At 39.9% G+C, this 11,406-nt stretch overlaps 1 protein-coding gene across 2 annotated transcripts in view; it reads right to left on the bottom strand.

Annotated features, from left to right (window-relative positions):
• Positions 1-238: 238 nt before the first annotated feature.
• CLPX (caseinolytic mitochondrial matrix peptidase chaperone subunit X) overlaps positions 239-11,406 on the bottom strand; it is a 42,723-nt gene continuing 31,555 nt past the window's right edge. For both annotated transcript variants that reach the window (XM_017851176.1, XM_017851177.1), the window contains 7 exons: positions 10,224-10,400; positions 9,389-9,553; positions 8,489-8,577; positions 7,015-7,179; positions 2,716-3,015; positions 1,487-1,579; positions 239-449 (listed from right to left, as the gene is read on the bottom strand). In XM_017851176.1, the coding sequence (XP_017706665.1) occupies positions 339-449; positions 1,487-1,579; positions 2,716-3,015; positions 7,015-7,179; positions 8,489-8,577; positions 9,389-9,553; positions 10,224-10,400 (1,100 nt within the window). In that variant the 3' untranslated portion in view covers positions 239-338. The remainder of the gene's footprint in view (positions 450-1,486; positions 1,580-2,715; positions 3,016-7,014; positions 7,180-8,488; positions 8,578-9,388; positions 9,554-10,223; positions 10,401-11,406) is intronic.

Below are 11,406 nucleotides of genomic sequence, written 5' to 3'. Positions count from 1 at the left end.
TTTTTTTTTTTTTTTGGAGACGGAGTCTCGCTCTGTCTCCCGGGCTGGAGTGCAGTGGCTGGATCTCAGCTCACTGCAAGCTCCACCTCCCGGGTTTACGCCATTCTCCTGCCTCAGCCTCCCGAGTAGCTGGGACTACAGGCGCCCGCCACCTCGCCCGGCTGGGTTTTGTATTTTTTAGTAGAGACGGAGTTTCACCATGTTAGCCAGGACGGTCTCGATCTCCTGACCTCGTGATCCGCCCGTCTCGGCCTCCCAAAGTGCTGGGATTACAGGCTTGAGCCACCGCGCCCAGCCTGATCTTAAATTTTGTATCTGTTCTGGCTTGAAAATGCACTTTACCGGATGTATCCTGGTTCCTTTTTTCCTTCTACTACTTCTTTGTCAACCTCCACACATACGATATCAGAATTAGGGACTTCAAACATTGGTTCTAGTAACAGCTTTTCCTAAATAAATAAAAAGTAATGAATCACATTGAAAACTGATTACACACAAGTGCTTTTATTCTATAAATCACAAACTGGAATCCATTCACTCAAAGAAAAAGAAACAAAACAAATATATATACATGTATATATATTTGTGATTATAGCTGGGATTACAGGCATAAACCACCACATTTGGCTTTTTTGTATTTTCAGTAGAGATGGGGTTTCGCCATGTTGCCCAGGCTGGTCTTGAACTCCTGAGCTCAGGCAATCCGCCCGCCTCAACCTCCCAAAGTGCTAGGATTATGGGCATGAGCCACCATGCCCGGCCTCTTGTTTTAATTTTTTTTTTTTGAGAGATGAGGGTCTATGTTGCCCAGGCTGGTCTCAACCTCCTGGGCTCAAGCAGTCCTTCTGCCTCGGCCTCCCAAAGTGTTGGGATTTATAGATGTGAGTTACCAGGCCCAATCCCGATTTTTTGTTTCATTAATTATATTATGTCCATGTCCTTTATTGCAAACACCTTGAAGTTCTTTTTTGAGAAAAAGCAAAATATAATCTACTGTGATTAAAAAAAAAAATTTCAGGCCAGGTGTGGTGGCTCACGCCTGTAATCACAGCACTTTGGGAGGCTGAGGCAGGCAGATCACCTGAGGTCAGGAGTTCAAGACCAGACTGGCCAACATGGTGAAACCCCATCTCCACTAAAAATACAAAAATTAGCCAGGTGTGGTGGTTCTTGCCTATAGTCCCAGCTACTTGGGAGGGTAAGGTGGGAAGACTGCTTGAGTCTCAGCCTGGGAGGTGGAGATTGCAGCGAGCCAAGATCGTACCACTGCACTCCTTTGAGACTCTCTCTCTCTCTCTCTCTCTCTCTCTCTCTCTCTCTCTCTATATATATATATATATATAGAGAGAGAGAGAGAGAGAGAGAGAGAGAGAGATAGATTTTCCAAAAGAAAATGTATCTGTTTTCCAAAAGAAAACAAGGAAGCTTAATATACTCAAAACTCAGACCAAGAAATAATTGTTTTCAGAAAATAATGCCAACTCACCATTATGGACCGAAGGCCTCGTGCACCTGTTTTTCGTTCTAGTGCCAATCTGGCTATAGCTTTCAAAGCATCCTCAGTAACATTCAGTTCACACTACAAATACATTAAAAATAAATTATAACTTTTATTGTTAATTTTTACCTCCAGAAAATGTACCATTAAGTGAGGGGCACAATTCATGGTGTTTTGGAACCCTGCCTTCAAGAAGTACTTGTTTCTATCAACTAACCCATGACAGTATCAGTTATTATGAATTGCAAGTTTGTTCTGAAGCTTGAAGATGTTTTCTAGATTAACATACTCCCTAGGATTTTTTTCAACATTTACCAAACCTCTGTGTTACATACTAGGGATTTAATGATGAATAAACATCATCTTTGCCAAGCAACTTACAGTCTATTGTGTGATGACAGATGACAGATTGGCAAACTAGCATTTATAGTCCAGTGTATGCACATGGAGCTAAGGGAGCAGCAAAGGGGGAGGCATCTAAATAAGACTAAGGAACCACTGGAGGATTTTAAGCAAGGGAGTAAAAACATTAGCCTTGTCTTTAATCATTCAATGAATATTTAAGAACTTAATATCTATTTGTTGGGCACTGTGCTCAATGATCCATTCTAGAAGTAAAGAGGAAGATACTGATATTTTGGTGGTGGTAGTCACAGACAGACATGAGACAGGCAGATCAATTAGGAATTAAATGCATGAGTCAAGGTGAATAATAACAAAGGGGCTTGACTTGAGGCAGTGGCAATAGAGAAGAGGAGACTGATATTTAGAGACACAAAGTTCACAAAACCCAAACCGTTTGTTATCCAATTGAGTATGTGGGCTAGGTGTTTGCTACAGAGACGTATATGTGGGATTAATAAAACTCTATTTTGGCAAAAGAATATAAAAATACACATAGTATGTCACAACAAAAGCATTTAGAATATCAAGACTGAAAGGACAATCCTGTATGTCTGGGTTAGAGATATTGAGGTAGGCTAATGGCATTATTTTTCTTGGGCTTTAGGCTATAATGATGGTTTTAATTCAGAAGAAATAAAAACAACTCCTAAACTCTAACATAATACAATATGCCTTCCTTGATTCCTAGATCCATATTTAGTAAGGAATAGGCTGGTATTCTAGATGAGCAGAATTTGTTTTTGTTGTTAGGTTAATTTATGTAGAATTTCAATAGCAAGAAAATAACTAAGTACAAAAAATAAAAATCTAACCTTATCCATGCTGAATAAGGCCTGGTACTGAGGAATAACAGCATTTCGTGGCTCAGTTAGTATTTGTACAAGTGTTTTCTCATCTAGGCTATGCAATGGAACCACCACAGGCAACCGTCCCACAAACTCAGGAATCATGCCAAACTCAATCAGATCTCTGGCTTCCACATGACGCAATAACCGATCTTTTTCTTCAATGTCTTGGTGAGTATTTGATTCCCCACTTCGATTAGCAAGGTCTGCAGCAGCTGCAGCCCTTCTGCCTTTTCCCAGATTAGATGGTGTTCCAAATCCAAGATACTGCCAAAGAAACGATGCATATTATAAATAGTAGAATCAAATGATAGTGTATTAAGTACTTTTCATACATATTTCATATGATCTTTGTAACAACTCTATGAAGAAGGTTTTATTATCATTTACATTTTACAAAGGAAAAAAAACAGGCTGAGAGGTTAAATATCTTGACCGAAATCTTATTGCTGTAAGTGGCAAAGCCAGAATCTGAACTCAGGTCTGTCCTGTCTGCCTTCAGAATTGAGAACCTAACTGCTATGTAATAACCAACCCTCAAAGAATGAATTCTAATAAAAGCATACAATAACTACAAAGGGAGTCCCTCAGAACTCAGAAAATAAGGTTGCAGGGTTTATTCAAGACTTCTAGATGAGTGTGGTTTCCAAAAGATATAAAAACTATAAATATGGAGGTACAAGCAGCCTAATGAGAAAATTATCTGTTAAGTGTCTTAAGTCACTGCTAAATCATGATTCTTCTAAAATCATGATTTAGTCTGCATATATAGTTAGAATAATTTAGATTTTACCAAAAAATGTAAGAATGACATCAAACAAGAATGCTAACTTGCAAAGCTAGAATCCTCAAAAACATAAAAAATAAAATGAATGCTAACTTTGCTGAACAAGGTTGGGTATATAAAGGCATATAGATTTTGTTTCAGTCAACATAAACGAACTGTACTCCAGGCAATTCTCAGAAAGCTTAATTTTGTCATGTCATACAGCTTTTGTCAAAAGAACAAGAGAAGTACATGATATGTGCAAACATAGCCTAAGCTAAAAATCTGTTTGCAGGCTGGACACGGTGGCTCATGCCTATAATCTCAGCACTTTGGGAGGCTGAGGCAGGCTAATCAGTTGAGGTCAGGAGCTTGAGACCAGCCTGGCCAACATGGTGAAACCGTGTCTCTACTAAAAATACAAAAAGTAGCTGGGCATGGTGGTGTTCACTTATAATCCCGGCTGCTCAGGAGGCCGAGGCAGGAGGATTGCTTGAACCTCAGAATCGTGGAGGTTGCAATGAGCTGAGATCACACCACTGCACTCCAGCCTGGGCGACAGAGCAAGACTCTGTCTCAAAAACTCTGTCTGCAATGGACTGAATATTTAAGTGTCCCCAAATTTGTATGTTGAAATCCTGTGTATTATTAGGAGGTGGGGCCAGGTAATAAGAACTAGAGCATATGGAAGGCATATATAGAGCTTGCTTCAGTCAAAGTAATAAGAACTAGAGCCTATGATTGCTCCCCTAATTTTCATTAATAAAGTTCACAGCTAAATGGAGTGACCTAATTCTCAACAAATCAGAATTACAACTTAAACCTTTCTTCTGTGTACTTCTGATTCTTTTTCTGACATTACTTTCAAACCTTCTGTCCTACTGTTTCTAGCTTCAAATCCTTTTTGGAAGTATGAAATACTAATTATAAATAAATTTTAGAATATGGTCTTTGCTTTTAGTTACAGAGTTTCAAATACAAAGTTCTCTCTCTCACACACAAACCCCCAAAGAAATAATTTCTTCTTTCTAATTTGTTAGGCTGATTTATGCAGTATTTCAATGACACAAAAAACAAATTTTCATACTATGTTTTGGCTGCTATTGAAATTTTGCATAAATTAGCAGAAAAATAAAATCTAACCATATCCATGCTGAAAAAGGCCTGGTACTGAGGACTAACAGTAATTACGTGGCACGGTTAGTATTTTTAAAAGTGTTTCCTCACCTAGGCTAGGCAAAGGAACTACCATGGACAACCACACCATTAGCTGCATTATGATTATGATTATTATTTTTTACTACTACTAACCTATTACTTAAACTAGTACATTCAAGGCCAAGAAGACTTACAGCAAGCAATATAGCACACAGCTGATCTATAACATGAAGATTTCAAACAGAATGTTATGTAATATAAAAGTGATCACTTGTGCTATTATGCAAACTACAACACCATGGAAAATACAGGTGTTTTCTGGGCTTCCTGTCACTATGCTGACATTACATTTTGTTGTACTCAATCAAAAAATAAGTACTGGGCATGTATCATGAGGATATGAAGAAACAAGTCCCAGTCTTGCCGGGCGCGGTGGCTCAAGCCTGTAATCCCAGCACTTTGGGAGGCCGAGACGGGCGGATCACGAGGTCAGGAGATCGAGACCATCCTGGCTAACATGATGAAACCCCGTCTCTACTAAAATACAAAAAACTAGCCGGGCGAGGTGGCGGCGCCTGTAGTCCCAACTACTCGGGAGGCTGAGGCAGGAGAACGGCGTGAACCCGGGAGGCGGAGCTTGCAGTGAGCTGAGATCCGGCCACTGCACTCCAGCCTGGGTGACAGAGCGAGACTCCGTCTCAAAAAAAAAAAAAAGAAACAAGTCCCAGTCCCAATTAAAAGCAGGGGTTGTAAGAAGAAACACCTATAACACTAGGTGGAATCATAATCCTTCCCATATCTGCCAAAATGCTCCCCTCCACTGGTGAACGTCAGCAATGATCTATGGTAAACTCTATGAGCAAGGGCAATGGAGATAAACTTTACTGGGCACCAGTGAATTGGGCAGGGGGAATGAATAGAAATTGTACTGATGCAGCAACGACCTTCAATAATGAACTCCCCAGATAAAATATTAAGTTGAACTCATCAGGTTACACTTTTAAAATGCCCATACAGGCTAGGTGTGGTGGCTCATGCCTGTAATCCTAGAATTTTGGGAGGCCGAGGTGGGTGGATCACGAGGTCAGGAGATCAACACCATCCTTGCCAACATGGTGAAACCTCGTCTCTACTAAAAATACAAAAATTAGCTGGGTGTGGTGGTGCGTGCCTGTAATCCTAGCTACTCACAAGGCAGAGACACAAGAATTGCTTGAACCCAGCAGACGGAGGTTGCAGTGAGCCGAGATCGCACCACTGCACTCCAACCTGGTGACAAGCTAGATTCCATCTCCAAAAAAAAAAAAAGCAAAGTCCATATATAGATGATATTTAGAAATCTTTCAATTTACTACTCTGAAGTTGTTTTTTAGTTTTTGAAACAGAGTCTTGCTCTGTCACCCAGGCTAGAGTGCAGTGGCTCAGTGGCACAATCTCAGCTCACTGCAACCTCCGCCTCCTGGGTTCAAGTGACTCCCCTGCCTCAGCCTCCAGAGTAGCTGGGATTACAGGCGCCTACCACCACACCCGGCTAATATTTGCATTTTTAGTGGAGACAGGGTTTCACCATATTAGCCAGGATGGTCTCGATCTCCTGACCTCATGATCCACCCACCTCGGCCTCCCAAAGTGCTAGGATGATAGGTGTGAGCCACCGCGCCCAGCCTACTCTAAAGTTTTAAAAAAGAAATACACTAAGTCCTCACTTAACATCGTTGATAGGTTCTTGGAAACTGCAACTTTAAACGAAACAACATACAACATGTCCTCCAATAATGTCATTTTGTTCAACATAATTTCCTTATGAAATTGATGAGGAAAAATTAGTCTTGTTACATGTCATTTCGCTTAAAGTTGCAGTTTCCAAGAACCTATGGGATGACGTTAAGTGAGGACTTACTGTATACTTTTGTTTTTTTTTTTTTGAGATGGAGTCTCCCTCTATCGCCCAGGCTGGAGTGCAGTGGCGTGATCTCGGCTCACTGCAACCTCCACCTCCCAGGTTCAAGTGATTCTCCTGCCTCAGCCTCCCGAGTAGCTGGGATTACAGGTGCCCACTACAGGCTAATTTTTTGTATCTTTAGTAGAGACAGGGTTTCATGTTGGTCGGGCTGGTCTTGAACTCCTGAGCTCAGGCAATCTGCCCGCCTTGGCCTCCCAAAGAACTGGGATTACAGGCGTGAGTCACCGCACCCTTCCCTGTGTATTTCTGATATGCTCTAAGAAAACTCAACTCTTATAATTAAAACTATGACTGGTAGCACGCAGATATGAGAATGGAAACTGAGTGTACATCCTTTAAATGCTCTCTATCCTTCTAGTAACCCCTCAGAAAAACTTACCTTTTCATTTTTCCTCCTGCTGATGATTCTGTCTAAACCATTGAAAGCACCAGATGCAACAAACAGGATGTTTGTTGTATCAACTTGTACTGTTTCTCCACGGAGCTTTCGGGAATTCTTTTCTGGAACATTGACTATTGTGCCTTCTAGTAGCTTTAATAAGCCCTAAATAAAAAACAAATGATTTATAGCATCACCATATCAAGTGCATTATTTATTACACTTTAGACAATGGGATTCAATGGGGAAAACAGTATGTGATTATGATCAATGAACGTAACTAATGAAACTCCCACATTTCTATAACTAACAAGAAAATCTAATGCATTTATCATATTAATAATACATTTATTTGAAATGGTTACAGAACTTGATGCATTGTAATTCAGGAAAACAGTCAACCTCACAGGTTGTTTTTGATAGTAAAGATGTAATTCTGACATAAACACAGAATTATGACCGTATAAAATGGTGTTCAAACACGGTGGGAACATTCAAAATTAGAAAACAGTTGAAGATATGTCTTTCATATAAATTATAATTCTATTCCACTTATAGTATTAAACTTTGAGACTACCTATATTTGGAGATGCTTTTTTTGAACAGAGTCTCGCTCTGTCACCCAGCTGGAGTGCAGTGCCGATCCAGCTATGCAAGCTCCGCCTCCCGGTCACGCCATCTCATGCTCAGCCTCCGATATGCGGACTATAGGCCTGAGTGGGACTACAGGGCGCCACCCGCTCGCCCGGCCTAATTTTTTCGTATTTTTAGTAAGACGGGGTTTCACCCTCCGTGGTCGCGGATGGTCTCGATCCCTACTCCGGGTGATCCACCTCCGGCCTCCAAAGTGCTGGGATTACAGCTTGAAGCCAACCGGCCCGCTAGGGTGCTTCTATAAAAAAAAATTCCAGCCACTAAGCGTGTGATTTACCCTTTCTAAATTCGTCAAAAGTGAAACACATTTTCCTCACTCTTTAATGTTTATGTCATAATTGGTTACCATTAAAAAGGTCAAGGTTCCCAATAGATCATTGTGACTTCAATTATGTTCCTGAAAGGAATTAACATTGGATTTTAATTAATTTATACTATTTCTAACTAAGCTGGAAGGAAAGAAGCATAGTACAAGTTCCTCTCATGTCTAGTGTACGAATATACTTTCGTCAAAGAGTCTTCTAGAAAGTGTTAACTGGGCCTTTGAGGAATTAAAAAAAAAAATCCAAAGATTAAAATTTCATCTCTTTTCTGTTCCTCAGAATTTTAAAACTTCCTAACAGGAATTTGCATTTCAATTAAAATTGTCAGCAACTTTCTTTTAGGATCTAAACTACTTCAAAATGATATGTGGAGTTTGGGGGTGGAAGAAATAAACAAAACAGAATCTAATTGAATGTGAAACCAAACGTACAATCTTTGGGAGGTTGATGTATTCCCTTCCTTTTAGTGGGCTTGAACAAAATATTCAACTGCTTACTTGCTGAACGCCTTCTCCACCTACATCCCGTAACTGATGAATGCCTGGCACACTGCCAATCTTATCTACTTCATCCAGAAAGACAATTCCTATAATTTAAGGAGGATTCTATTTATAATATGGAAAAGATATACACAAGATTGCCTCAGCTTTAAAAGACTTAGGTAGCTAGAGAGCAAAGTTACTTGATCTTTCATACTTAACATATGCAATAGCTTGACATTATAAAAATGCACTTTTATTTCTCCCATCCATCATTTTGTACAACTGCTTTGTAACCTGCTCTATAGAATAACATTTACGTATGGTAACAAAATCTCCTTGACAACAGTGATTTGCCCCACTAATGTATACGAATTCTTTATAGTATGGAAGCGGGAGGTATCTGCAGTGCTAGTATTAGTAAAACTTTAGCTTACTCTTTCCCATCTATATTCTTGTCTTAAAAGAAATTTGAACAGGAAGCTGTCATGCTCTTCATGTAAACAAGAACAGATGATAGATGAAGGAGCAACACAGCATCCATGACATCCTGTAGGTCAACAGGCTACACTGTTTCTAGAGTCATCTGGTACCGTCCTCCCTTGCCCCTGCCCTGTCCTATCTTAATCTAAGCATTAGAAGTCTTGAGGGGAGTTAAGAAAAGCAATGATAGTATTAAGGATCTAATGGGATAGTAATTTGGCTTGTTTTTTAACCCTACTAGCCAGCTTAGTGACAATAAGGCAAAGCAAACTATGTGGCCCTTCAATCAGTATGCTAGAAATTATGTAACAAAGGTACTTTTATATAATTACAGAATTTCAGTCCTTGACTCAAAACAAGAATTGTATTGTCTCTTAATATTAGACTGATTCCCCAATATACTAAATCTAAGGACAGATCATGCTGAAAACATACCTTGTTGTGCTTTTTCCACATTATAATTGGCATCTTGGAGTAGTTTGGCAATCACAGATTCAATATCCTCGCCTACATATCCAGCCTGAGTCAAAGTTGTACAGTCACAGATAGCAAAAGGGACATCAAGGCATTTAGCTAGGGTTTGTGCCAGCAGAGTTTTACCTACAAATAGAAACATTAACTAAAAGTTTACTAAAAATATACTGGCACACAATTTTCAATAAAATGCAAAATAAATTTTAGTAGTATATAATAAAAGTTGTCAATTGCTACATTTTCTTCTGCTATTTTTTTTTTTTTAGAGACAGGGTCTTGCTGTCACCCAGACTGGAGTGCAGCCTGTGATCATGGCTCACTCCAGCCTCAATCACCTGAGCTTAAGTGATCCTCCTGACTCAGCCTCCCGAGTCCTGGGAGTACAGGCACGTGCTACCACACCCAGCTAATACTTTATTTTTTTATAGAGATAGAGTATTGCTATGTTGCCCAGGCTGGTCTCAAACTCCTGGTCTCAAGTGATCCTCCTACCTTTGTCTCCCAAAACGCTGGGATTACAGGTGTGAGCCACCACATCTGGTCTATTATTTTTTAGATATAGCTGTTTTTTATTTTATTATTCCTGTTAAGATGTTAGGGACTGGTCTGAAGGGCAACACCAATGCCTCAAATTCAGTTTGTATTCTATGCAGGAATACTGATAGTATATCTAGACAACTGGCCTTAGATTTTCTTCTCAAGAGTCATAATACTTCAATCACAAGATATAGGTTATAGAATCATTTACATTCTGATTTTTAAAATGAGTAGTAAATTTTCTCAGCAAGTTATTTACCTGACCCAGTTGGTCCAAGCAGCAAAATATTACTTTTTTCAAGTTTTATGTCATCATGAGAAGAATCCAATACTTCACCTCCTCGTTTTTCCTGAGGTATTTGTTGATTTACCTGTTGCTGCATTGATGCTCCTAAAGCATTACCATGTGGGCTAATTCCAGCAATCTGAAGCAATTCTGAAAAAAAATGCCAAAGGAATTACTTGAGATTCATTTGAATTTACTTGAAGAAAATGTCCCATAAAAACTTTTATCTAAAACTGAACATCTACATAGAAAAATTTAAGTATTTTGACATTCTATCTTACCTACAAAGGAGAAAAATCTCAAATTATCCAGTGACAAACATATAGCACACAATGATTATATAAAGAACCTCAAGCAAGGGAAATCGATTTTTTTCACTGTCTCTATTTACATAAATAGGTAAGAATACTCCTTTACCCAAGGGAAGGCAATGCAATGGAAGAGCAGAGCCAGGAGTTAGAAAGCTTTAGCTCCGGACCTTCCTTTGTCTCTAAGTAGAAGCCATATGATCAAGGGCAAGTCATATAAATTTTATGTTCCTGTTTCCTAATCAATAAATCTACTAGAGAAACCAAATATGGTAGACCTCACTATCTCTGGCCCTATCTAAATCTCTACTTTTATTGGACCTGTACTGGATCTTTCTAGTTCCTTTATTAGAGACGTAACTCTTTAACTAGATGTGACTAACACTGCTAATGACTACATGGGACTGACACTGCTAGTGAAGTATCAGTTGATCAGCCAGGTTCCTACAAAAATAAATCTTTAGGGTGGGCATGGTGGCTCAGCCTGTAATCCCAGCACTTTGGGAGGCAAGGCTGGTGGATCACCTGAGGTCAGGAGTTCAAGAACAGCCTGAGCAACATGGTGAAACCCTGTCTCTACTAAAAATACAAAAATTAGCCAGATGTACTGGTACACGCCTATAGTCCCAGCTACTTGGGAAGCTGAGGCAGGAGAATAGCTTGAACCCGGGAGGTGGGGGTTGCAGTGAGCCAAGATCACGCCACTGCACTCCAGCCTGGGCAACAGAGTAAGACGCTATCTCAAAAAAATAAAATAAAGGCCGGGCGCGGTGGCTCAAGCCTGTAATCCCAGCACTTTGGGAGGCCGAGACGGGCGGATCACGAGGTCAGGAGATCGAGACCATCCT

Source organism: Rhinopithecus bieti, unplaced genomic scaffold (genome assembly GCF_001698545.2).
Source record: "Rhinopithecus bieti isolate Rb0 unplaced genomic scaffold, ASM169854v2 scaffold_31548, whole genome shotgun sequence".
In the NCBI taxonomy this organism is placed as follows: domain Eukaryota; kingdom Metazoa; phylum Chordata; class Mammalia; order Primates; family Cercopithecidae; genus Rhinopithecus; species Rhinopithecus bieti.
Note: the sequence above shows the minus strand (reverse complement) of the source record. Positions and strands in the feature narration are given on the sequence as shown.